This window comes from Rasamsonia emersonii (assembly GCF_000968595.1).
Source record: "Rasamsonia emersonii CBS 393.64 chromosome Unknown ctg1118621759659, whole genome shotgun sequence".
NCBI lineage: Eukaryota > Fungi > Ascomycota > Eurotiomycetes > Eurotiales > Trichocomaceae > Rasamsonia > Rasamsonia emersonii.
Window position 1 is genome coordinate 4,134 of NW_013563352.1, and position 25,657 is coordinate 29,790.

Here is a 25,657-nt window from a genome sequence, read left to right on the forward strand (position 1 = left end):
TGGTCGTACTCTTTTTTCTTTTATTATTTGTCCTGAGCAGTACTCCGCCTTGGTCCATAGGTACCACATATTAAACAATTGTCCATCATGCTATTATAAGGCCGGAATGGATCAATCTAGCTCCTCGTTGTAAAAAAAAAGCTTCCATTGCCTTCTCTCTCTGAGAAGCACAGGTTGTTGCCGACCAATTCACTCGCTTTCACATTCTGCCCTTCACTCTTCACCCTGCTCATTGTTTCTTTTTATATCCCTCAGTGGCAACGTGTGCTGCAGAACCATCTTTCATTTTAATACTCTGCTCGTTCAATCAACCTCACATTTCAGAATCCTCTGAGTGTGCAGCTGGACAGAAATCATATGGGAAGTCGTCTTCGTCTCTAGTGTCAGCCAGAACGTCTGCTTCATCATGGCTTTCCCATTTATGCGAAGCTTCATCATCCTCTTGTCAGTATCCCATTCTCTTTCTTTATCACACGACTGCTGTCTGCTGTTTTCTTTCGTTCACATTGAAAGCTTGCATCTTTGCAGATTCAAGCCAGAAGCCCTTTAAATTGGTATTTATGCTAACACTATTGCCATTCAGTCTCTACCGCTACGTCCGCCTAGTGGTGAACCTAGTTGCCTTTTACACCTTCAAGCCCATTCCTATCCCCGAAAATCCTAGATTGACTTCGCAAGATGTCACGGTCATCATACCGTCCCTGGAGGGGTGTGGAGACGATCTGGTCGAAACGATTCGGACAATCCTCGAGAATCAGCCGTTCGAGCTCCTTCTTGTGACCATCGAGGCGAACCGCAAGAAAGCCGAGAAGATGTTGGAAGCTATGCCCGCTTTCCAATCCAGAGTTCGTCTCTTCACGGTCACGCATCCCAATAAACGGCGTCAGATGACTCGAGCAATCCCCGAGGTCCGGACCGAGATTACTGTCTTTGCTGACGATGATGTGAGTTGGCCACCGACTGCACTCCCTTGGATTCTGGCACCCTTCGACACCGACGAGCGATTTGGCGGAGTCGTCACTTGCCAGCGGTTGCGTCGGGCTGTCAACCCTACATTTTCTCAGCGCATCTGGGGCTTCCTGGGTGCCTTGTATTTGGAGCGGAGGAACTTTGACTGCGCTGCCACCACCCACATGGATGGCGGGGTTCCATGCCTTTCCGGACGGACTGTCGCATATCGGACCAAGATCCTACAAGATGAGGGCTTCACGCACGCCTTCACGAACGAGGGTTGGTGGTTCGGAAAATATCAGTTGAATGCGGACGACGACAACTTCATCACGCGGTGGATGGTCTCCCACGGCTGGGAAACCTACATCCAGTATCATCCGGAAGTCGAGGTCAAGACCACGCTGGAGGACAACCCCAAGTTTCTGAAGCAATGCGCCCGGTGGTCACGGAGCAACTGGAGGAGCAACTTGACCAGCATGTTCAGTGAGAGGTATATCTGGTAGTAAGTATCGCACTTTCCCTTTGATGCCGGTTTGCCCGCAATCTCCCATTTGCTTCGGCCCGTTTTAGTCGAGCTACCTAGCTCCGGTTGAATCCCCGCTACCTCATCTTGTGGTTTACGTGGCTTGGTCATGGTGAAAATCGACCGGGCCACGGCAAGCGGGTCGGCGCACGAGGACTTGCGTCGCTCGGGTGGGGATGTCCTAGTTTGGCAAGACACATGAACTAAAAAACGAGAGTTGTATAAGACGTACGCTAACCAAAGGGTCTGTGTTGCAGCCGCCAGCCATGGAGCACCTATGCCGTCCATCTGACTACGCTGTCGCCTCCAGCCCTCCTGGGTGACATGGCGCTCATCTACCTGTGCCACAAGGCCACGGAATCTTGGGATCGAGACTCGCACGCGCTGGCGATGCGAGCGCTGTTGACCTGGATGTTTATCAGCAAGTTCATTAAATTGCTTGGCCACTACATCCGTTATCCCGTCGACATTCTCTTGCTGCCCGTCTCCATTCTCTTCGGCTATTTCCATGGCGTGATCAAGATGTATGCGGTTCTCACTCTCAATGTGGTAAGTTGCAAAAAAAATTCCCAAACAACTCAAGACTTGCATTTTTTTTGGTCATCTCCGAAAGTGCCTTTTCCTATAGGGCCTTTAGGGTGGCCTGCAGGGGGCTTGACTGTGCCTAGAGCGTTAGTGCTTTGGGTTAACGGCCTAGGCCCCCAAGGCCTATCCGCAGTGAACTGGCCTAAGCCGTCGCAACCTCCGACTGGCCACTCTGTGCTTTTCCTCCCCCGCCCCGGTGCCACTACTTGCCCTTCTCGTTGCAATCTCTCCACCGTGCTGGCCTTCTGAAGGTCTTGCTGTGATGCCTTGGTTGCGTTTCATCGACAGTTGTCCCCAGAAATCGTTCCTCATTGTCTTTTTCCAAGGAGGGGCCAAGGAATTTGTGGTCAATGTCTTTCATGATACCCTCCTTTCAAACCCCGTGCTTGAAAGTTTGTTATCTTGATATGGATTTGCTACCCGCTCCGGGGTGATGATGATCACCAGTTCCACTATGCAGACTATCCTGAGTCTAGGCCAGGATCAGCCCATCCACTGCCTATGTCATTAGCCAGCTACTTGCAGCGGCCTGCAGCTAACCCGAGTCTTACGCGATTTACAGACCACTTGGGGCAGCCGAGAAGGCGCCGATGCCAATGACTCCGAACGCATGAGGAAGCGAACCGACATTGAACGGCAGAAACAGAAGCTCGACATATTGGCTTAGGTAGTTGGTTAACGCTGCCGGCTCTCTGTTGATGCACATCTGGCTCTGTCGCAATGAGTTCGGTTCGGTCGCTTCAGCTCTTTCTGAACCGATCCTCTCCGGCTAGAAATTTTCCTATCGCGCTCACAGACACCGTCCTCTTTTCGGAGAACCACCCAAAGCGTGGCGATTGACTATTGTTCCGCCGAGTCCACGGGCACAGGGCCTTACCGATTCTAGGATTTGAAGACCGTTCTTACTAATGATCTAATCGCGAACTTTACGATGGCATGCCTCTTTTCATTCGAATTTTTTTTGAAACGAAAGTTTTCTTATTCTTTTTTTTCTTTTTCTTTTTTTTTTTGTAACTAATTTCCAGAAGGATGGTGATTTTTGCAGAACAGTTAGCAGGTTTTGCTATTTCTGCACTAAGCCCTTTCTCTCCTGCTTTAAAAAAGTTCTTCTCCTGTACTTTGCCAGTTTCATTTTTCCTTCTGCTGTTGTGTGTTGCTCTCTGCTTGCAGTACGTGATGACCTCAGTTGGGAAAACAACACCACTGCATCATTCCATCAAAAAATGGATTCGGACTTAATTAATAAAGCCGGGAGAGGTTGACAATGGTGGTTTTTCTCTTGAGGGTGCTTGTGTAACAATACAAAAGCATTTCCTTCTTTTCTTACAGATCAGTGTCGACACCATCTAGACCAGAAGACGGATGGGTGGCTTCTTTTTCTCTTATTATTCTCTTCATGGTTTGCAATGCATTAAATCCTTTCTCGTCTGGTCAGAGTCTTCTATTCTGTTTCTTCCAAAATACTTTTTGCCCTTCCTCTCGACCAGAGTATGTTCTCTAAGCTGCTGCTACCTGTAATGTATAGTGAATTCCCACATTATTCCTGTTCCAACTTGCCTGGCTTTGGAACCGTGAATCTAAAACATGCCATTTACCTACCTCGCCGCCTAGCCGCAAACATCCAGATAAGAGGGCACCTAACAGCTCTCCCTGCTTCTTGAATAGTGCTTGTTTCCAAACGTAGGCCTCCGTTTTCGACCAGACCTTGGTAATTTTTTTCTTCCTAGTGTTAAAAAAAAACCTAGTGGATCTCTGCCAACCCGTTCGACTGAGTTAACGGTGCAGAAGCTATTCAAAGTGTGAGAGTTTTTAGTTATAAGTAAGCGCCTTCCCCAGGATTCTTCTATACAGCCAATTTGCCAAAGAATGATCGACTCTAGGCCGGGCAATAGGATCTGTTCAATGATGATCGTCATATAATAACGAATGATTCAAGAAGGTGAGTAATCTAAATTTAAGAAATTCCCAGCGAGATGAAATGTATACTGTACATCGTTGCGGATTACCACGGAGTAGAGATGTCTCTCTGCCTTGTATGTGGGGACAGCGGCAGGCGGTGGCAATAACTTCGTTGGCTAATCCCAAGCTACCCTTGTCAGACCAACCGAAGATACAGTATGTACTGTACTGTACATACCTACCTAGTAGGGTACATACAACCCGCAGACATTTTGATATATCTACACTAAGCGCGCACGATTTTCGTTCTGACACTTACTATATCATTCTCGTGAAGATATTTTTATGGACTTCTATTAGCGCACAGCCGGCGGTTTTTTTTGGGAATTCACAAGATTGCTGTCGTCATTATTTAGACATCATGAGAACTTTGCCTCGCTCGTCTGCGGTGCTTTCCCCGCTGTCAACAACCACTTCCATTCGAAGCAGGATCTCGTCTCGTTGCTTTCACTGTTCGTCGAGATTATGGGCCATTGCCCATCCGGTTACTGCCCATGGACCTCCCCCTAAAGCTCCGGTTCCTGCGCCTGGATTTGGTGAGCCAGTGGAGCAACGCAAGAAGCAAGCTGAGTTGATACAAGAAGGAAAGGAAGCACCGACACAGCCTTCGAAGCCTAGCACGACCATCAGGAAGCGATTTTGGAAGGATGTTCATGTCAAAGAGACTCCAGGTACCTTTCCCCCTTTCACCCTCCACTGTTCACACCCATCTTTCTTCCAGGAGCCGACGTAGTGACCTCTGATCCAGATGGATACCAGGTGTTACTAGATACACGACCAATCCGAACTCCGGCCAAAACTGTCCTGACGATCCCATCGACCAAAAGTCATCTTGCCGAAGCAATCGCGCTCGAGTGGGATCTCCTCATATCCGCTCAACAGGCTCTGAAACAACATATGATACCGCTCACTTCGCTCACTTCCCGCGCAGACGATATTGCTCGAGAAGATCAGCGTGGCCGGACGGAAATAAGGCAGGAGATTTTGAGGACTGTTATGCGGTATCTGGAGACAGATACGCTCCTCTGCTGGGTGCCGGAGAAGAAGTTCCATGACCCAGAACCCGTGGAAGAAGCGGAAGCAGGAGAGCGCGAAACTCTACGCAATAAGCAAATGAGAGTGGCTCAGCAAATAATCGGCTTTCTGACTCAGGAACTGTGGCCAGGCATTGAAATCAAACCTATCCTTGACGCAGACAGTATCATGCCGGTCTCTCAGCCTCAAGCTACGATAGATGTCATTCGGGAATGGATCTTGGATCTACCCGCTTACGAGTTGGCTGCCCTGGAGAGAGCAGTGATCGCTAGTAAGAGCTTACTTGTCGCAGTTCGATTAATCGTGGAGTGGAGTGAGCATTTCCGCCATCTACAGCGACACGGGAGGCCAAGATTTGGTGTTGAAGAGGCAGCTGAGGCGTCAAGTCTCGAAGTAAGACATCAGACCGATATGTGGGGAGAGGTTGAAGATTCTCACGATGTGGACCGAGAGGACCTGAAGAGGCAACTCGGGAGCGTTATACTTCTAGTCAGTGGAGAGACAAGGTGAAAGGGCGAACGAGTTAGGCTCTGAGCCCCCTCCCGGGGGAAAAAAAATGTATGTATATTAACTGCAAGAAAAGATGGTTGGATAGATCCTGATGACCCAAAGCATGTCTTTATCTGGGGATCCCAGCGTAAATAATACATCTCTGCTGGAAAATATCCTACGAGGCCCTAAAGGGCCTACGTCTAGTCTCCAGTTGTAACTTGTATCCATCTACAGATCGCGTCGATTGCCTGCAGCAGGATGGACAACGGCGCCCACTCGGTGGACTTATTCGATGTTCTCCTGATTAGGTAGCGAATAAGAGAAACTGATAATGCCTTCCGAGATCGCGAAAAAGAACATGAAAGAGGGACAAAAGAAAAGATGAACAAAACCGTAGTCAAAGGCTATTTTATTATTATGGCAATCCCGTGTCGGCGGTGGCCCGTCGTCGCCCGCCCATTCACATTGGCCTATGATCGGCTCCTGACTATTAGGCGGGTGACCCGCTGAGCGACCTGCCAGCATGTCGCGTCACAACAGTCAAAGATACATACAAGTTCACCTCCTGGCCCGGCCCATCCTTTTGCTCTCATTCTGACATCCTATTCCTAGATATCACTTCCACAGGACTCCTCCTAACGGCTGGTGGATGATGCACTGATGTTGAACAGAGTGAGAAAATGACAGAGAAGAGCGAGGGGTGAGTTCTCCACATTTACAGGAATCAACCACCGGTTCGATACGCAACGACCATGGATATGGGCAAAGAGGAAGCTGCGGAGAGCTCTGCTCAACGCTCTAGGCAACAACCATGCTGTTCTCAGCTTGAGAAGGCTGAAGGAGCCGCTCGAGGCACAGCGAACAGCGTCGAGCTTGGCTCCATGGCCTCTTGCGCCGTCTTCCTTCCCAAAGCACTCCTTCCTTTTCTGTCCCGCCCTTATTGGAGTCTATGCTAACATGCAACGTCAACTCAGCCATAAACGGTCCAAGAGTGCGTTAGCGCTCTCCATCCTTCATCGCGACAAGTCCAAGACTGAGGATAGAGAGGATGACAACCGCAGCTTCGAAGACGGCTCGCCGACATCCACTGCTGCGTCGTCCTCTTACACAAATGGTCAACGTCATCACCATTCGTCTCTTTCTTTAACGAATATTCGCAACAATACTCGCCGCAAGGCAGGACCAGACATGACGGATTCCCCGAGTGCTTCCCGTGAGGGTAATCTCGAGACCATAGTCTCCAATCAAAGCGAGGAGAGTTCGGGAAAGCCCGGATCTCGTGGGACTACTGAGAATGGAGGCGTTTCCCTTGAACAGTCAGTGCGTGCTTTCCGTCTCTTTGAGATCTTGCGGAACGGAGACACGACTGCGATCTCGAAAGCCATCAGGGAGTCGAAAGATCAACAAGGCATGGCGGCGGCCTCGGGCACTACGATTCTTCATCTGGCGATCCAGTGTGCGGAGCCGCAGGTTGTGGAATATGTTCTGTCTAGTGGAGACGAGATTGATATCAATGCTCGCGATCGTGAGGGCAATACACCTCTCCATCTTGCGGCTCAACTTGGACGAGATTCCATAGTACGAGCATTACTCGACCGACCAGAGATCGACGACTCGGTTGTCAACTATCGGGGCCAAGCCCCTCTCGACCTTGCGCGTACTCCAGAGATTTTCCAGCAGCTTCAGCTTGCTCGTTCTCTATTCATCGATCGCAAGACGAAAGAAATCCAGGAACTTGTCACGCAGGGCAACTATGAGAAGTTGGAGAAGGTCCTCGAAGAGCCCCGAGTGGAAGGAAGCTTGGACGTAAACAGCCTTGAACTGGTCACGGATAGCGCTACCGCCCAGACAGGGGGCACATTGCTGCACGAGGGGGCAAGGAAAAAGGATACGAAGCTCATTCAAATTCTTTTGATGCATGGCGCGGATCCCTTCCGCCGGGACAAGAAAGGGAAACTCCCACAAGACGTCACCAAAGATGATAAAACGAGGGCGATTCTTAAAAAGTCTCCTGCCGCAGTCATAGCTCAACGTGGCATTCAAGAAAGAGCTATACTTGGGAACACTGCCGCTCAAGCGAACTCTGGTCGGGCTGGGGGCGCAGAGGTGGCTCTTGCCGGCAAAGATGCTCGGGAGATGAAGGGCTACTTGAAGAAATGGACCAACTATACAGGAGGCTATAAACTTCGATGGTTTGTGCTCGAAGATGGCGTCTTGAGTTATTACAAACATCAAGGTCAGTCCACTTTATGAAATGACAGACACTGGGAAACCTAACTCCCTCGTTCAGATGATGCCGGCTCGGCTTGTCGAGGTGCGATTAGTATGCGAATTGCAAAACTTCATATGGATTCGCAAGACAAGACCCGCTTTGAAATCCATGGCAAGTCATCTGTGAAGTACCACCTGAAAGCCAACCATGTTGTGGAAGCGAAAAGGTGGTTTTGGGCGTTGAACAACGCAATTCAATGGGCGAAAGACGAAGCAAAGGAGGAAGAGAAGCGGAGAACCAGGGACGCAGAACTACTTCGTCAAGCGAAGATGGACCAGATCGAGGGCCGGGCTTCAGAAACTCAAGCAGAATCAAGCGCGTCCACGAGCTCCAAGCTGAACGCAAGGGGATTGGCCCCCCCGACAATTGTGAAATCAAATGCCAGCTTTTCCCGGATCAGTACTCACACGTCTCGGACTGCAGCAGAGAGCAGCCCGGGTGATGATGATGGCTCTGGTTACGGCTCCTACGACCCTAGCATCGCGCAGAATGAGGTGAACCGAGTTGTCAGTCATATGACGAGTGGACCTGATGGAGATGGTGAATATGACGATTATGGGGATGACGTGTCTAGTCGCGATGTACAACCGGCTAACAAAGATGCCTTCAATATTACCGCCCAGTCTGCGAAACTCCAACTGGACCTTCTCGCCAATGTTTCAGCCTCTCTTCAAGCAGAGAAGTCAAAAAACCCGGATCTGGCAATATCAGATCCGGCCGTCGATCAGGCGCTGGCCGCGTACGAATCTGCCGTGAATAGTCTCAATGGACTTTTGGCAGATCTCTTGAAGATATCGCGAGACCGTGACGCCTATTGGCAATACCGGCTGGATAAGGAGGCCGATACACGCAAGATGTGGGAGGAAAGCATGGCCCGGATTGTTCAGGAACACGAAGAATTGCAGACCAAGATCGGTGAGTCCGAGGATAAGCGGAAGCGCACCAAGAAAGCTCTCAAAGAGGTCCTGGAGAACGCTTCAGCAAGCAACAGTCGCCCAATTAGTCGAGGGCTGTCACATGCGCAAGTTGACGAAGCGATTGAATCACTAGAAAATACTGCGGACAACGCTTCCAGAGAAGACTCCGGGAAAGCGAGCCAGGTTGAACATCCTGCTCAGCAGCCAGAGACCAATAGGCTGCGTGAGAACCCTGGTCTCCGTCCTTCATCATCGAGGAGGCAAAGTATCTCTGAATACGCCGATCTCGCTGAGTCGGAGTCGGATGATGAGGAATTTTATGATGCTATTGATTCTGGAGAGATTGCAGTTGAGGAGCTGGCAACTTCTGAGGTTACTGCGGAGAAACCATCGCTGGACGATGTTAATGCCGATCTGCGGGCCGCTAAATATGCCGAAATAGTTCCTTCCTTCAAAGGCTATGAGGACCCTCCAAGACAGAAACTCAAACTTGAGGTCGACAATCGGCCCAAGGTCTCCCTGTGGGTAAGTTGCCGAGAGGTGCAATATATCTTTTTGTGTTTTCAGACTCTAACTGGGCCTTTAGGGTATTCTTAAGTCCATGATTGGCAAGGACATGACGAAGATGACTCTTCCAGTTTCCTTCAACGAACCCACGTCGCTTCTTCAGCGAGTTGCAGAAGACATGGAGTATTCTGATCTTCTGGATATTGCTGCCGACCGGGCAGATTCTTTGGAACGTATGATCTATGTTGCTGCCTTTGCTGCAAGTGAATACGCCTCGACAATCGGGCGGGTAGCAAAGCCCTTTAATCCTCTTTTGGGAGAGACCTTTGAGTACGTCAGGCCGGACAAGGGCTATCGTTTCTTTGTGGAACAGGTCAGCCACCATCCACCGATCGGTGCTGCATGGGCTGAATCGGCCAAATGGGATTACTACGTACGTGTGTCGAGCTCCATGGTCCCCTGGTGAATGAATACTAATAGGTGTCTTTAGGGTGAGTCGGCCGTCAAGTCGAAGTTCTACGGGAAATCCTTTGATATAAACCCTTTGGGGACGTGGTTTTTGAAACTGCGTCCCATAACAGGGAAGGAGGAACTGTACACCTGGAAGAAAGTTACGTCTTCGGTGGTCGGTATCATAACGGGCAATCCCACTGTGGATAATTACGGCCCAATGGAAATTAAGAATTGGACGACGGGTGATATGTGCTATTTGGACTTTAAACCTCGCGGATGGAAAACGTCATCCGCATATCAAGTTACCGGCAAAGTTGTCGATTCGAAGGGGGCTACGAAATGGAGTATCGGCGGGCGATGGAATGACAAAATATATGCTCGTCATACGCCAGGATATGAGGCTGAAGTCTCCGAGAAAGATTCCGATTCCTCCAAGACATTCTTGGTGTGGCAGAGTAATCCTCGTCCAAGCGGTATCCCATTCAACCTGACTCCGTTCGTCGTTACCCTGAATGCGCTTCCTGATAAACTCCGACCATACCTGCCTCCCACCGACACTCGACTTCGTCCCGATCAGCGTGCAATGGAGGAAGGCGAGTATGATTTTGCTGCTACGGAAAAGCATCGAGTCGAAGAGAAACAGCGAGCGAAACGGAGAGAACGGGAGAGGAAAGGTGAAGAGTTCGTTCCGAAATGGTTTACGAGGGGTAAATGCCCAATAACCGGGGAGGAGTACTGGGTTTTCAACGGCAAATACTGGAAATGCAGAGAGACAGGTGACTGGAGTGTTTGCGAGGATATCTTTTGACACCACCGACCCTCGACTCTCTCTGGGTGCTGCTTGTGCGATTGTTCTGGGTGAGAACAGCCTCCCCTAGTGTGGTGGATGCGGTTACAACCTAAGTAGTCTGTATTATGTATGGCCTTATATATGTATTGATAATGCTCGATTAATTTTTAATGTTCCGTACCGTCTCCGTTGATATGCTTCTGTTTCCGGTATGTATGTACTGTACATGCAACTGTCACGTGATGACTATAGTACACTCGGTATCCCGGAAGTTCATGTCGGATGTGCCAAGGATGTCCAGCAGAGTAGGAACGAACACATCTCCGCTGACCGCCAACGATTGTTGAAATGGCGACTGAATACACCTGTAATCGTTGTTTGCAGGTGCTGTCACCAAGATTTCAATCTCAAGTCTTCTTCCGCCGCTTCAGACGTTTTCCTCAGCCAAGCGGAAGGTGCAATTTTTCGCATTCAACAACTGCCCGAAGCTCGTCCTCCAAGTACAATGATCATCCGCAATTGAGAACCCCCCCGAGCCGTCTTGACCGGAGACTGACAGTCCCGTCTGCCAATAACTTCGTGTCGAAAAATGGTGGTCGAAACCTGCGGACTGCGGCTACTATTGGACTTTCTGAAGAGACGCGGCCTCTTCGGAAACCCAACAATCTATTTCATCCATTCTCGCGCTCGCCGTCACCCATCATCAGGCGACGCGCTGCATTTATAATGCAGAATGCTTTCTGTCCTCATCCAAGTCATCAACAGACTCGCCTGCCGACTTCTCCAAATGACCCCGAAGCACGAAAGAGTCCGAACGCGAGCCTCCCACCAGCTCACTCACGCTTTGAGTGCCCCGATTGTGGAGTACCAATATATTGCTCTGAAGAACACTGGATGGATGATTATGAGGCGCATTTAGAGATCTGCGATACCATCAGGCAGATCAACGAGGATGATCATGATTTAGTTTCGGGGCGTTTCTTCCCTGAATTCTCATATCCCGGGCCCCAAGATGACAACTTTGTGATCAACATGACGAATTGGGACACGTTCCTCTATACGCGCGAGTTTGAAGCCATCAACAATGAGAGGAGTATGCGGCAAGTGACCCGGTTGCTAACCTATCCCGTCACCATCGGGAGTGTGCTGCACGAATTGAGTCCTTACAATATCCGCAAAGGAGGGAGGTTGACCGTTGAAGGTCTTAAGAGCTTCAGTGGTGCGTTTTTGTCGACCCTTGTCACTGTAATTTTGAGACCGGCATGAAACTGATGGAGTATGATATCTTCTAGCACTTCGATACACATTGCATCCGCCCAAGATGGGAGAAGGAACGGACGTACACGGGCTGCGTCTCAAGGCTCCTCCAGTCCGCATATTTGTTCTTGGAGCTCGTGCCGAGTCTTCCCTGCCCCGTCAAGTCTGGCTTCAGCTCACCCATATGTTCCCCCGAGCCCTTATCAACCTCATCTTCATCGGACCGGAAAGTATGGCCAACCGAGACGACGAATTTCCTCTTCCGGAACGCACACCGGAAAATCCATTTGGCGCCATTGTTGAGGACCGTCTCGGCCCACAGATGAAGATCACTACCTACGTTGATTACTTCCACAATATGCATAAAGCTCAGTATTTCTATCCATATGACCCATACTTTGACTGCTTTGTGCTCTTCCACCCGGGTCTCGGGCACCCTGCTAGTGCTCATGAATGGGAAGAGACTCTTCCGCAGCTCCTGGAGACGAAGGTGCCCATCCTGTGCACGGGATACACGCAATGGGATATGGAGAGGGATATGAACTGGGTCAAGGAAAAGTGCGCGGGAGAATTCGACATCTTGCTCGAGCCCGGGGAGAACCGATTCCGAAGCCTGAGATGGGATCTGAACGATCTGGATCCGCATGACATCTCCTGCGGGAACTGGGGTCTGTGGGCGTTTAGAGGGAAGAGGTATGTTCCGTCAATGTTCATCTGCGTTTCTGGTTGCTAACACAGCATGCTACCAGGTACGAGGCTACTTACAAGAACCCGTCCTAGACAAGAGGAACGACGCCCACATGTCTGGCATCCTCTCATTTGTACGCGACGTTAATGTCGCCAATTCTTGTATTGTAGCCATCTTGCCTTCCACTCATCGTCTGCCTTCTGGATCGAACAAAGACCCTACTGCGGTGTTCTGTATTTATAGCGTAAATCCTGTTTGCAAGAGTCAAATGTGGATCCTCTCTGCCGAGATAGAAGATAGGATAACTGTTGTTATTTCAAGCACCATAGTTCCATTTACAAATTTATGTACTGTAATGTACATAAGATGTTTTCGTATTTGAAACTAGAAGAGGATAGCGATCTCGGATTGCAGATTCGCCGTCAATTCCATCCCGGAGTTTCGTTGTGAGAGCTTTAAGGACTCGTCTGTGAATCAATAGGGCAAATTATGCAATGACTCGGGGCACAAACACTGCGACTGCGATGCGACGGCCCATGATTAACGAGATAGATATACAAAGTGGAATGAAGAAATGAAGCTATAAAGGTATCGAAAGTATCAGATCAGAATTGTAAAAAAACAAAAAGGGGAAGGGTATGAAGGGTATATATATATATGAAAATATCGATCTAGAAACGTCAACAAAACAACCAAAATAATCCAATACCGCATGAAGATGATGATATGGCAGTAGGTATCCACCCATTTATCTTCCATCATTCGTTATCAACATCAACGTTATACCCATTCTTTAACCTTCGTCGATATTGACAAGCGCGTGATGATGAGAAACATTGAGAATGGAAACCCCCTGTCTGTATTTCCTCTGACTCTTTATTTAACCAATTGGGCGCGTTTCTTCTCAATTAATTCCTCATTCACATCAGGACCAGACCCGCAACAGCAACGACACCGGCCATCATGGCGCCTGCAACCTCCCGGCCAGAGGCTGCTCCACCAGTATGCGCCGTTGAGGACGCAGAGGCAGGAGTGCTTTCCGCGGGGGCCACTTGGGAGGTCGCGGTGACGAAGACAGACGAAGTCTTAGGCTTGATAGACGAAGTCGAGTTCCAGCGTCCCGGGGACGGCAAGATGATGCCACCCGTAGAGGCGACGAATTTGTGAGTCGACGACGGGGTCGACGACGGGGACGGGGACGGGGTCGGGGTCGGAGTCGGAGTTGGAGTCGGGGTGCTGTGGGCGTTGACGACTTTGACAGTGGTTGTGAAAGGTGCCCCAGACACAGTGACGGTCTCCTGTGCGAGCGCGAAGGGCGAAACAGCCGCTGAGAGGAGCAGGAGGGCCTTGGTGAAGAGCATCTTTGCGGTTGTTGTGGTTGTGGTTGTGCAGTTGACTTTCTTTTTGTCTCTTCTATTATTTCAGAATGATAGATGGACTGACTGGACTTTCTGAAGTGTAATTATCGCGAGCGATCTATATTATCAAATATAGATAGAAATAGACCGACGGATTGAAAGAATGAATGAATGGACGACAGCGACAAGAGTGCTAAATGAATGTTCACTCTTTCTTCTGTCTAAGAACGAGTGCAATCGAAACGAGTGACACTGGCTCGAATAGAGAGAGACCAAGAAAAAGACAGTCGAGAAGAGTCAGAAAGAGGTCATTTGCGACAGCGCAGAGGGAAAGGGGGGCACAACACAGTTGGTGTGTTTGGTTGACAAGCTAGTGCCTGAGATTAACTCGTAGCAGTTAGGTTAGGCACCCTACGGTAGTAAGAGGCATGGGAGCCAATCTCGGTTGTATTTCTCTAGTCTCTAGTCTAGCAGACAGTCTTCGTCATCTAATTGAGGTATTAATTAGCATTACTCCATCGCATTCGCTGGCCCCGAGTCTTGATGGAGAAGTAATCTCCTTTTTACATTGGCCGGATCCTATTGCAAGGGGCCGATCGACGTGGTTTAAATGCCAGAGGGGAAACGAGTGGAATTCCAAGACGATGCGCTGGCTCAGCGACATGCCATGCCGGCCAAAAAAAAAAAAGCAAAGAAAAGAAAAAGAAAGGATTTTCGAGACAAAATGCAGGAACTTCCGCTTCATTTTAGACGTTGACCGTGAAGCGATCGCAATTTGCCATCGATCAATCAACTGACGCGTTCGCCATGGTGTATGGCGCTAGGCTGAGATCGGAGAAAACCGAAGAGTCTAAGCACGTAACCGGTGCGGGGGGCCAAGAGTAGTAGTAGCAGCAGCGACGACAATAATCACAGGAAATAAGACGGCTCAGAAGCGAGGACTGATGATGAATGCGAAGTCGAGGAGAGGATCTCCAAAGCCGAGGAGTGACTCGATGCAAAATGATTGGAAGGACCGTCGTTGATATGCATTCTCCAGCGCGTGCGGGCGAATGCAGACTCTGCAGCCCGGTGGAGCATGTTTGGCGGATCTCGAGTGGATCCGTTCTTAGGCAGGACTCGCTCTTATCAATCACTGTGCAGCAGTAGAATAATAATAATGATGTTGCGCTCAGAATAATACGATCTTAATTGAGTCATTCGGCATATATGCACAGTGCAGTTTATGTGAATCAATTAGTCCCCCATCATCTGTGAGCGCTAGAGGATGTGTGATTTGTTACACCGTCTCTGATTAGCGCTTCATCCTGATCGGCAGTTCCCTTACCCGGCATGAAATGTGATCGACAGGACTTCGGAAGCCCGCGTTGCAGTCAGCCTGGATGCATCATGCAGGAACATCTTTATGCCGCCCCTTCTCGCGGGAGCAGACCGGCAGTTTACTCCGTAATTATTATTTAATTTTATTGTTCCGGCATCATCATTATTCATATCAGCTAACTCATTATTCCTTCCTGCACCCATAAAAAAATACTTTCTGAGCAAGTTCCTGAGGACAGAGTGGATATCTCGTCGCAAAAATTGTGAACTGCATAATAATGTGTCTTGGAAAGCAAACAGGTAGAGTTCAAAGGACATCAGCCAACTGCCGGGTATCATACACTTCATCAATAGCCAGAGAAAAGAGCCAAAACATCGGTCATAAACCAACGTCTTCCGACTGTCATGAGAAACCAGCAAAAGAAAAGGGGGAATAATAACGATGGTGAGGCCTACGCTCTGAATCAGACAGCCCTCAACGGCCGTATCACAATCAAAGAGTCCAGACCATAGCTGATACAATGGCCACAATGGCCCAGTATCTGCTCCAACGCATGATTCTGACAGCGGGCGCCGCCGACACAGATGGATCCGCAGCCGTAGTCCCATTTGCCAGAGTGCCGTTGATGAAAATGGTTCGTGTTCCATTGACTGTCGCGATCCAAACTACACTCGAATTCGTCGGGTTATTCCCGAGGATCGAGTCCACGTAGGTGCTATTGTTGTTATTGTCGCATCCGCACTCCGAGTACTCCTGACAGAGACAAACCACCGGCAAGGTTTCATCTGTATTAGTTGTGAGATTGTGGTATTGGTACGGACGGCTCCAGGGATAGGCGTAGGCGTCATAAAGCCAGAGGGTCGAGATGACCGCAAGGGCCCCGAGCGGCAGCAAGTACGGTGTAACCCCCAGAGGTGATTTTGCACCTGCTGTGTAAGGAACGCTGGCACCACCGGCATAGTAAGATCCTCCCCCATAGGTACGGGGCGTCCCTGAGCCTGTTTTCGTGAACCCCCCTACGTTGCTCCTGCTATGCGATGATGGTTAGCCTCAGACGAGAATTACCAGGTGTCATCTTTTGCCATACTACTGACCTCGACGACGAAGAAGACGACGACGATCCGCTGCTTCCACCGCTTCCTGAACTGCCTCGGCTTGATCCGCTGCTTGAACTGCTTGATCCGCTCCCTCCGCCTCCGCTTCGTCCTCCGCTGCCACCTCCACTGCCACCTTTGCCTCCGCCACCGCCTCTTCTCTTCTCCAAGTCTGGCAGGTCGAATGCATCATTCGTGACTGGCACAGCTTCAACATCACCTGCGACGACGTCGGAACGAGGGATGGCACGCGAAGTGGCCAGAGAGGTGAGAAGCAGAAGACTGGTAGCCAGAGAAATCCTCATAATGAACGTCCCAGCAACCTGGCGTCAGGCCAGCTGAAATAAACGGGTATTTCTTTAGTGGATGGAAAGAAATGACCAGAGATGGTCAAAGAAGTAACCTGCTAATGGCTTATTATAGTCATACTGGAGCGGTGACTCGCTGATGGACAAAAGTTTTTGGGAGGCCCGCTAGAACCATGGTTCACGCGACGGAGAATGTCAAAGCCTCAAGGGGGACATCAGCTAGTCTGCTAACGCTGTTATCAGATAATGGAAACTACTCCGGAACTAATAGTCGTGGTTGCAGTCTGGGCAGGCAGACTGCAAGATTGCCTTGGCTCTTGGCTTATTTTCTCTGGATAATTCGGCAACTCATGGGGCTGTGCAGGCCTTTCTCACGCCACCAGCAGTCCATTTTGCGGCTTTGGTGCGCCACAATAATAATACGATATATTAATAATGCCTCTAGTTCCTCCTTGGCATAGAAATACGCGAAGACTGTTGGGGCTGATGTGAGTTCGGAATACTCCGTCTGAATGCTTATCAGCAAGGAAATTCAGGCTCAGCCACGAAGACATCGAGTCCAAAATTGCAATGACGTTGGTCGTGATACGGCGATCCATTGATGATTTATATGATCGCTTCTGTTGATTGATGCTAGCTTAAGATACTGACTTAGTCAAGGCGAACGTTATGTACTAGCATACGTATGTACGTACGGTAAATACTGTACATGCGAATGATACAATACCATCCATACGGAAATCCATTTGGTCTTATTCCCCTGGTTTTAGAGGAAAGAAGATAGCTGGTTGACCATGCCATAGAACAGTCTCAATTCGGTACTCCCCAATGGCTCCTCAATGAAGGAGAGATGAATATCAAGTAGACTTTGGCTTCGCCGGCTTCACAAGCGGTCGATACTCTGGATCCCACATCTGCGTTCGGATCCACTCATCAAGTTCCCCATCCTCCATGGGTATATCCTTTTCCTGCGCCAGACCTTCCCTCATGGCGCACTTGATCACTGCCTTGGCGATGTGAACGCTGATTTCTCGGACATCCACAACGTCCGGGAGGAGAGGCTTATTCGGGTCCTTAAGTGCCGGTGACTGCGCAGCTAATGCCTTGACCGCGGCAACGAGCATCTTGTCCGACAGGAGAAGTGTTCGAGACAGGACTGCGCCCAAACCAATGCCAGGAAAGCAAGTGGAATTATTGCATTCCGCTAGAAAATGGAGGTCACAGTTAGAACAATGACTTGACACTTCTGAAAGAAGAAGTGGAATAAAGCGACTGACCAATCTCGTACTTGACACCGTTGTATTCCACAGGAGGAAATGGGCTACCTGTTGCGATCAAGGCTCTGCCCTCCGTCCAGTCGTTAATATCTTTAGGCTGGGCTTCATGCAGCCGGGTCGGGTTGCTCAGAGGGAAGATAACCGGTCGTTCCACATGTTTTCCCATCTCCCTGACGATATCCTCCGTGAAAGAATTTGGTCTGGTGGATGTTCCGATCAGTACATGCGGTTTCACCGTCTTGACGACACTAAAGAGGTCCAGATGCTCCTTGTTTGGCCACTCCGAGTCGTCTCGCGCGAACGGTACTTGCGCTGGAGTCAGCTTGTCCTTGTAGGATTTGAGAAGCAATCCTGGTTTATCAAGACACCTGTCAACACGGATTAAGACCACTACTGTTTCTCAGGAAAATGGCAGAACGAACCAGATTTGCTTGGCGGCGTCTCCCTTGGACTTGTTGCTCTCCGTGGCGATGGCATCTGTGATCTGATCGGCGATGCCTGTACCAGCAGATCCAGATCCGAAAATCACGACGCGAACTTCGCTGAGTGTGATCTTGCTGACGTGCAGAGCCGCCATCAGAGCCGCCAGGGTCACACAGCCGGTACCTTGGATATCGTCATTGAAGCATGGAACACGCGGACGATACTTGTCCAAAAGTCTTCGTGCATTGTTCAGGCCAAAATCTTCACTGTGTCATTTGTTAATTTAGATACTTCTGACGGTAGGAAAGGCAAAAAGGAGACTGACAAATGGATATAGGCATTGGGAAATATTTTCCGGGCCGTTTCTACGAATTTGTCGACGAACCTGTCATACTTTTCTCCTCTAACCCGGGGGTGACGGAAACCTAAATACAGTTCGTCATTCAACAATGCTTGGTTCTGGAGAAGAAAGTAGAACCACCAAATGTTAGCCCTAGTGTTCTGGATCGACGGTAGATGAGATGAGGAATGATACATCTGTTCCGCAGTCCAATACCACTGGCAGCTGCCTTGAAGGATGAATCCCAGCGCATAAAGTGGTCAGAACAAGTTTCGCGACCGAGATGAGGATCGATCCCACTCCCTGATCGCCAATTCCTAGAATCTTGAACCGGGTATGTCAGCTGCAGGAAGCTAGTTCTGGTGGATGTATCCGATACCTCCTCGCCATCCGTCACGACGATGTAGTCGATCTCTTCATTCCGACCAGATTCACCAAACTGTGACAAACTGGTCTCGATCCGGTCTAGGTCATGGATGTTCAGGAAGCACCCTTCGGGTCGCCTGAACAACCTCGAGTAGTTCTGAATTGCGTCACCTTCTGTGGGCGTGTAGATGACACTGAACATCTCTTTGAGGTGAGTTTGGATGAGCTGGTCAGAGGATAAATATCAGCATAGGTTCAAGACTTAAAAAAACAGCGAATGAACAACAGAGACTTACTTTGTAATACAGCACTTCGTTTTGCGCCTTCAGGCTTGCCATAAAAGTATTCTTGGCCAAATCATCTGGTCGGCTGGAATACTGTTCATAGGCCCTCTTAATCTGCTCGTCTAACGTCTGGACATTCGGAGGTAAGAGGCCATGCAGTCGAAATTCCTGGCGCTCGTCATCGGGGAAAGCCGATCCTTTGTTGTAGTATGAAGACTGCAGAAGTGCGGAGCCCTGGACATTATAACAGTCTCAGATGAAGCCATTCAACATTCAACATTTAAAAAAAATTTTTCCATGAGATGACTATCCAGCTGACATACCTCCAAGGGACATTCAATGGGTCCTTTCGCAGCACGAGGGAGATGGCTGAATTTGGAAGCGGCTCCTGATTTACTCATCGTTGCAAAAGAAATGGCCGCAACAAGTGTGTGTTGATTGCCATGGACAGCAATCGCCTTTTTTTACGGTTCTCTCAGCTACACTTCTGGTTTAAATGCCGGATCGATCAATCAGCATGTACTAGGTAGGTACTATATGGATTACTGTCAGGATCATGCAACGCTACCAGCTCACGCAATGGAAGCGTCGGGCTTTTCTGCCGCTCCAGACTCTATACTCCATCCGGATCGACCAAGGAGAGTCTAGGCATTTTTATTTTCTCTTTCGGTCAAGACTGCAATGTCTTCGTGTCTTGGAGGTCGATGCTGTTTGGCGGTTGACGGTCGTCATGGCGGCATGACGTAGAGATTGCGTTTCGAACCGTACCGTGGGCAGTTCGACATGAACGGGTTTGCCTATCTGGAGACTCCCGAAAAAGGTACTACGTACCCAGGTAACTACAAGCAGAGTGATGACCATGGTTCTTCGAAGGCTATTGTGCCTGATTCACTCTTACTTCTACCAAGGACCGTACAGGCGGGTGTCCTATCGCGGATAACAACTATGCACTCAATTTAGAAACCTTAATCCTGAGGCCTCGGCTGAAGAGCATCCTCAATGATCAATAGGATTTGATTGACTGCATCTTGCATCTCAAGAGAATTGTTGTATGTTCATGTACTCAAGGGTACCTCCTAAAAGTGGGAAGACCAGGCATTGCCTAAATCGGTCTAGACTGAAGCTCGGAATTCGAGAAAAAAAACCCCGACCGCTTAAAAAAAAACACCAACCTGATCAACACCTGAATGACACTGCGATGGAGATGCTTTGTCTCATAATATATCTACCCACTTATTAGGAGATTTCTCTTTCATCCTTCCAGACCAGCCAACCAGACAGGGAGAGATGTTATTGACCACACGATAGATCGAGCCCATGGAGGAACATCCCTCGATACCGGTTGACTTCTTGCCAGTGGATCGGTGACTACAACGATTAATTGATGGGTGCACCTATCTAGACCATTCAATGCTCTTTGACGATGCCTCTTTCTAGAATGGCGCACTGTAGCTTGTTAAATCCAACCGACAAGCTCTTTCGCTCCGAAACCGCTCACACGACGTCTTACCTATCTGGCTGCGCGCCTTCGCTTTTCTACGCTAACCACAGCTCGACCAGAATCTTATTTTTACGCTAAATTAGCGAATGGAAGGGGATCTATCTTCTTTGACGTTGGCTGGAATGAAAAATCCAAGGAAAACAACAAAGGAGAACTTAAAACAGAGGCAAAACGTTGCAGATCCTTCTCATCAGACTGTACGCAATCTCTCGATCCAGCTGTTCCTGGTCACTTCATTTCTTGGAGTGACTTTCTTCCACGAACCCTTGGAAAAGGACAGTCAGCACACCCGCACGTCTTGTGCCTGTGTTGACTGGAACTGGATCGGATTTGGATAGAGCTGGAGTGCCGGTTCTGTTTTGGGACCGGTCTGCAGCTTTTATCCATTTCCTTTTAAACAGATTGCTAGAACAAAGATATAAGGGCCTTCATAGTTCATGCTCGTTTCGCTGTCTCTTGAATGAGAGACGTTTCCACGAGAGCATGACTCCTTGCGCACCTACATTACAACAAGATTTGTTCACCCTAGGTATATTCATATATCCAAATATATTTTCTCATGCCGTGTAATAGATTCATCTCTGTCCCTTAACAGGCCTATCATGGCCATCTTTGCTCAGAAGTCTAAACGCATAGACATGCCTGTAGGATAAATATATCTATATACAAACGTTCAAACCTCGGCAAAGTCAAGATTCTCTCATCTACAACTTGCTTTGTGTAATTCCCGACTTCGAAGCGTCATCGTCGACCACTTTGACCACCACCTTTCCCCAAGTATCTCGGCTTCCCAACGCATTCAACGCCCGGGGGACGCTTTCCAGGCCAACGAAGCTTTCATCCTTAAAGGCGGTCCCCCGGAATTTGCCCTGGGATATCAAATCAAAGATCCCCCGCCAAACGGTGCCCACTGTCTCCTTTTCAAAGTGGGCGTATTGGCCCCAGTGCAACCCGACGAGACTCACGTTCTTCAGCAGGACCCGGTTCAGCGCCACTTTCTCGATCTTCCCCGCCGCAAACCCGATGATCAGCAGTCGCGCGTTCCAGGCGACGCATTTCAGACTCTGGTCGATCATCCCCACGGGGTCATAGACAATGTCCACTCCGGCCTTGCCGTTGCCCGTCCGGTGCTCCTCGCACAGCTTTTTGACCACCTCAGGCCAGTTTTTGTCTCGGTAGTCGACCGCGTAGTCGGCGCCAAAGTCCTTCGCGATCTGTCTCTTGCGCTCCGTCCCCGCGGTCGCAATCACCGTCGCGCCCCGGGCTTTCGCGATCTGCACCGCTGCCAGCCCGACTCCACCTGCCGCAGCATGCACCAGGACCCAATCGCCCTGCTGGACATTGGCACGGTGTACCAAGCCTCCATACGAAGTGGGCGCGGTGACGAACAGCCCGGCCGCATCCTCGAAACTCCATCCTTCGGGGACAGGCAGCAGAGACTGTTCGGGAGCAAGAATATGCGTAGCGTATGCTCCCTGATTGGCACCGAAGACGCGGTCACCGGGCTTAAACCGTGGGTTCTTAGCGGCTGTTGGCGTGGCTAGGACGGTGCCCGCGAATTCCATCCCCGAAATCCATGGGAAAGGCGGCTGCTGCTGGTATTTGCCTTGAATCTGAAGGAGGTCGAAGAAGTTGGTACCGGCAGAATGAATCTCGATAAGGTACTTGTCGGGGGAGGGGGAGGGAGTGGGGAGCTCAGTAACTTTCAGATCGAGAGGTCCCTACAAGCTTTCATTAGCAGGTTGACTTCTGATTTCGAACTTCTGATTTCGAGAGACCAGTCTTTTTTTTCATCTTATGTTTCTGAGGATGTATGTATGTACCTTGACATATTCCGTAAGCTGAATCGCGCGCATCTTGTCGTGAAAAATTAAGATGGCACAAAGACAATTAATTCGTGAAACAAAAACAATCTAAATCTAGACGACAGTCAAGTAACGGTTCAATTGATTGACTCTTGAGAGGACAGTTAGAGAGGGGGAGATGAAGCAATGTCTTGATGATCTGTATCTGTTGTCAAAAGTCCACTCCTGTCTCTTGGTCAAACAAGAGATTTCCGGAGAAAGAGAGACAACAAAATAAAATACCTTGAGACTTGTTTCGTCCGCTCAAGGCCCTCTATATCAATTAATATAAGTCAGCAGACCCTGTTCTCTCTCTGTACGCAGTAACGTTGGTAATAATAAGTTGGGGTTTCCCCACGGGCGGAGAAGCCGAGGTTCGGGGTCGGGAAATCCCAGGGATCCAGCCTACCCACTGGTACCAGCCTACCAGGTATAATAATAGTTAACTGCCTTTACCGGTAACCTGCTATCTAGATCTGCAAGATTGGAAAGGATATCCCTACCAGCGCCACGTGTTCTGTCGATCCCTGAATACAAATCCTCTATCAAAATGACGCTTGCCAGTTTTATGGATCTCGTCCCGTTCGGTTAATAGCTTACTATATTCTTGTATCAGGATCAATCCAATGCTTCATACGTAGAAATACCGCGATGATCTGGTTACCGCATTCAGGTAAAAGTTAAGGCATGAGGAGGATTTGTCTGATAATTATTATTTATATTCCTGTGAATAACTGTCATCTCACCAATCTGCCTGAGAGGGAAAATGATCAATCCCCAGTCCAGCCACACCAAGGTCGATGACTCCTCATCCAATGTACACCGAGGTCGACAGAAAACCGCCGAGTAAGAATTCAACAACCCCCACAAAGTCAAACGCCGGTGTCCCCCTGCCAATCCGTTTTGGTACCGTCGGCAAATAACAAACCAAGCACATTGCTCACATGGCCCTGTAAAGCAGTAGCCACAAAACATAAAACAAAGAAAAAAAAAAGAACGAAAGAAGAAAGACCAAAAAAATAAAAAGGCCGTCTGAGTGGGTGTTCCTAGTGCCACAGGATTAGTAGTATATACAAAGGGTGGGTATTTTTTAACACCCTTGACGACGATGCCGGACAGAGAAGAAACGTGTGCTTGGGTATATAGGACAAATAGAAGGGAACAAGACAAAAAGACACATGGCCATTTTGAAATGGCAATCGCATAACGGGAGAAATCGCGCTTGTTGACAACAAAAGGATACGAAAGTAATCAAAAAGATCGTATGTTCACTGACATCGTCGAGGATGCGCGCAAGAGTTGACACAGGTGAGGTTCGATGGTCCATCCAAAGGAGGCTGGTCGAGAAGTTTTCCACGCTGGTTACCAGGCACCGAATACCCACCCAGCTTCAAGGGGTTTGTCCGCCACGGGTGGTTGGACGACCCCATCCGCGTTGCTCCCACCATAGACCATATATCCTCAGTTACCCGGAGGCCTTTGGACTATCTGGTCGTGGCCGGAATAGCCAAACATCTCTTGGGGCATCATCGGATGTTGTCCCGATGCGACAAACTGCGGCTGCATTGGGGTTTGCATCGATTGCATCTGTGACTGATGAGCCGCCATTTCCACTCCATTTGGAGAGGACTGGTCCTTTCGTTTCCTTTCCGAAGCCGGTTTTCGTTGTCGGCCTTGTCGATCCACGCGAGCGTGTCCGTTGGCTGCTTCCGGACCGTAATGGGAGGCCATAGCGCGTCTCCACGGCCTTATATATCTCAAGTCGTCAACAAGACTGGAGTGGAATGCACCCGCCACCGATGGCGACTGAGGGAACGTTTGGTTCATATCTTGCGCGGGCATCGGTTGCATCATTTGGCCATAGGCCGCCATTGAGGGATTGACCGCTTTCTGCGGATAATAGGCTGCAAAATGCGGGTTGGCTGGCTCGAAAGGTGCCGAAAACCAGTTGGCCACGGGGAAGCCAGCGTTGACGTCTGGCTCGATGTGGACGGTTCCCGTCGGCCATTGGGCCCCCATCGGGGGCGCTGGAGAGGGGAGGCAGACCTCCGTAGACACGGCATACCCTGGGTTGGGATAGGAAGGAGCTACCATTGGCGTCGAGTTCATGGGCACGTTACTGCTGGAAGGGCCGGCTGATGTAGCTCGTACGAAATCGGCGTGGGTGCAGCCATGGCAAACGACTGCATGGCGGGCGTGGTGTTGGGAATGTGATTGCTGTTATCCTGAGGATTCAGGGATTGTTGTTGAGATTGAGACTCGGGTGCCGGGGCAGGAGCCGGAGCAGGAGCAGGCGCAGAAGGGGCCCAATTGGAGCCGACTGAAGCATCACGAGTATCAACAGACAAAGATGGGGCCATGACCGGCGGCTGCATCATATCCTGCTGCTGGCGTTGCTGCGGGGGAAACCAGCCATTGGCCGAGTACCAGTCTGGGTTGGCGGCCGCGTCCTTTGGTGGTTGAAGCTGCTGAGTCGATTGGGGTTGCGGCGTGGGATGAGAGGCATTATTATTATTATTATTATTATTCTTCTTGGACTCGACAGGAGAGGGGTCCTCGGGCCCATCATCGTCGTCTGCATTATTTGACTCCTGCTGCTGGCTTTCTTGCGGCTTCTTCCGGGTCTGACGCGACGGCTTGGTGACACGCCATTTCTTCAACCGGCTGCGCAATTGCGTCTCACTAGCCGCCCATCAGTCTTTACCATCGCCATGGGCAGGATCGGGGCCCGCGACAGGGCCCTGTCGACAAGCAAAGCTCACCTCGGATTGAAGTCCTCCGTGCGGATCTGCTTGATGACCTGCTTCAGCGGCCACTCCTCATCCTTGTACAACCGGGCAATCAACGACTTCTTCTTCTCCCACACGTCCGACGGTATGGAGGTTTTCATTACGCACAGCAGGGCGAGAGGACGCAAGATCCTCCCGGAGACGAGATGCGGAAGGAGATGGGAGGGGGGAGGAGAGAACAGGCAGCGGAGCGAGAGAGGCAGAGGAGGAGGAGAAGAGGGTATGGGTAAGATCGACAGCGGGAGCGCCCGATTTCAGTCAGTATATAAGGGCCGTCGTAATACCGTGCAGAGCTCGTGCGAGCCCATGGCGGTGGTCTGCTG

General features: G+C 49.8%; 8 protein-coding genes across 8 annotated transcripts; 3 read left to right on the forward strand and 5 right to left on the reverse strand.

Moving 5' to 3' along the window:
- Positions 1-406: 406 nt before the first annotated feature.
- Positions 407-2,726, forward strand: T310_0032 (Polysaccharide synthase Cps1; the record flags this gene model as incomplete). Its single annotated transcript, XM_013477076.1, has 4 exons — positions 407-444; positions 584-1,453; positions 1,732-2,023; positions 2,622-2,726. 4 exons carry the CDS (start codon positions 407-409, stop codon positions 2,724-2,726), a joined length of 1,305 nt encoding a protein of 434 aa, XP_013332530.1.
- Positions 2,727-4,379: 1,653 nt separating this feature from the next.
- T310_0033 (F1-ATP synthase assembly protein) lies at positions 4,380-5,563 on the forward strand (the record flags this gene model as incomplete). Its single annotated transcript, XM_013477077.1, has 2 exons — positions 4,380-4,689; positions 4,767-5,563. 2 exons carry the CDS (start codon positions 4,380-4,382, stop codon positions 5,561-5,563), a joined length of 1,107 nt encoding a protein of 368 aa, XP_013332531.1.
- A 939-nt stretch (positions 5,564-6,502) lies between these two features.
- T310_0034 (Oxysterol binding protein (Osh1)) lies at positions 6,503-12,521 on the forward strand (the record flags this gene model as incomplete). Its single annotated transcript, XM_013477078.1, has 8 exons — positions 6,503-7,781; positions 7,836-9,259; positions 9,321-9,674; positions 9,732-10,401; positions 10,737-10,789; positions 10,869-11,703; positions 11,777-12,434; positions 12,491-12,521. 8 exons carry the CDS (start codon positions 6,503-6,505, stop codon positions 12,519-12,521), a joined length of 5,304 nt encoding a protein of 1,767 aa, XP_013332532.1.
- An 828-nt stretch (positions 12,522-13,349) lies between these two features.
- T310_0035 (uncharacterized protein) lies at positions 13,350-13,790 on the reverse strand (the record flags this gene model as incomplete). The annotated part of the gene is made up of 1 exon (XM_013477079.1): positions 13,350-13,790. The coding sequence occupies one exon, from the start codon at positions 13,788-13,790 to the stop codon at positions 13,350-13,352; it is 441 nt and encodes a 146-aa protein (XP_013332533.1).
- Positions 13,791-15,600: 1,810 nt separating this feature from the next.
- T310_0036 (uncharacterized protein) lies at positions 15,601-16,507 on the reverse strand (the record flags this gene model as incomplete). The annotated part of the gene is made up of 2 exons (XM_013477080.1): positions 15,601-16,138; positions 16,203-16,507. 2 exons carry the CDS (start codon positions 16,505-16,507, stop codon positions 15,601-15,603), a joined length of 843 nt encoding a protein of 280 aa, XP_013332534.1.
- Positions 16,508-17,367: 860 nt separating this feature from the next.
- On the reverse strand, positions 17,368-19,601 carry T310_0037 (Malic enzyme; the record flags this gene model as incomplete). The annotated part of the gene is made up of 7 exons (XM_013477081.1): positions 17,368-17,714; positions 17,788-18,155; positions 18,210-18,476; positions 18,596-18,635; positions 18,767-19,142; positions 19,213-19,434; positions 19,524-19,601. 7 exons carry the CDS (start codon positions 19,599-19,601, stop codon positions 17,368-17,370), a joined length of 1,698 nt encoding a protein of 565 aa, XP_013332535.1.
- A 1,804-nt stretch (positions 19,602-21,405) lies between these two features.
- On the reverse strand, positions 21,406-22,557 carry T310_0038 (NADPH:quinone reductase; the record flags this gene model as incomplete). Its single annotated transcript, XM_013477082.1, has 2 exons — positions 21,406-22,422; positions 22,525-22,557. The coding sequence occupies 2 exons, from the start codon at positions 22,555-22,557 to the stop codon at positions 21,406-21,408; spliced, it is 1,050 nt and encodes a 349-aa protein (XP_013332536.1).
- A 1,449-nt stretch (positions 22,558-24,006) lies between these two features.
- On the reverse strand, positions 24,007-25,435 carry T310_0039 (uncharacterized protein; the record flags this gene model as incomplete). The annotated part of the gene is made up of 3 exons (XM_013477083.1): positions 24,007-24,664; positions 24,697-25,227; positions 25,308-25,435. The coding sequence occupies 3 exons, from the start codon at positions 25,433-25,435 to the stop codon at positions 24,007-24,009; spliced, it is 1,317 nt and encodes a 438-aa protein (XP_013332537.1).
- Positions 25,436-25,657: the final 222 nt, after the last annotated feature.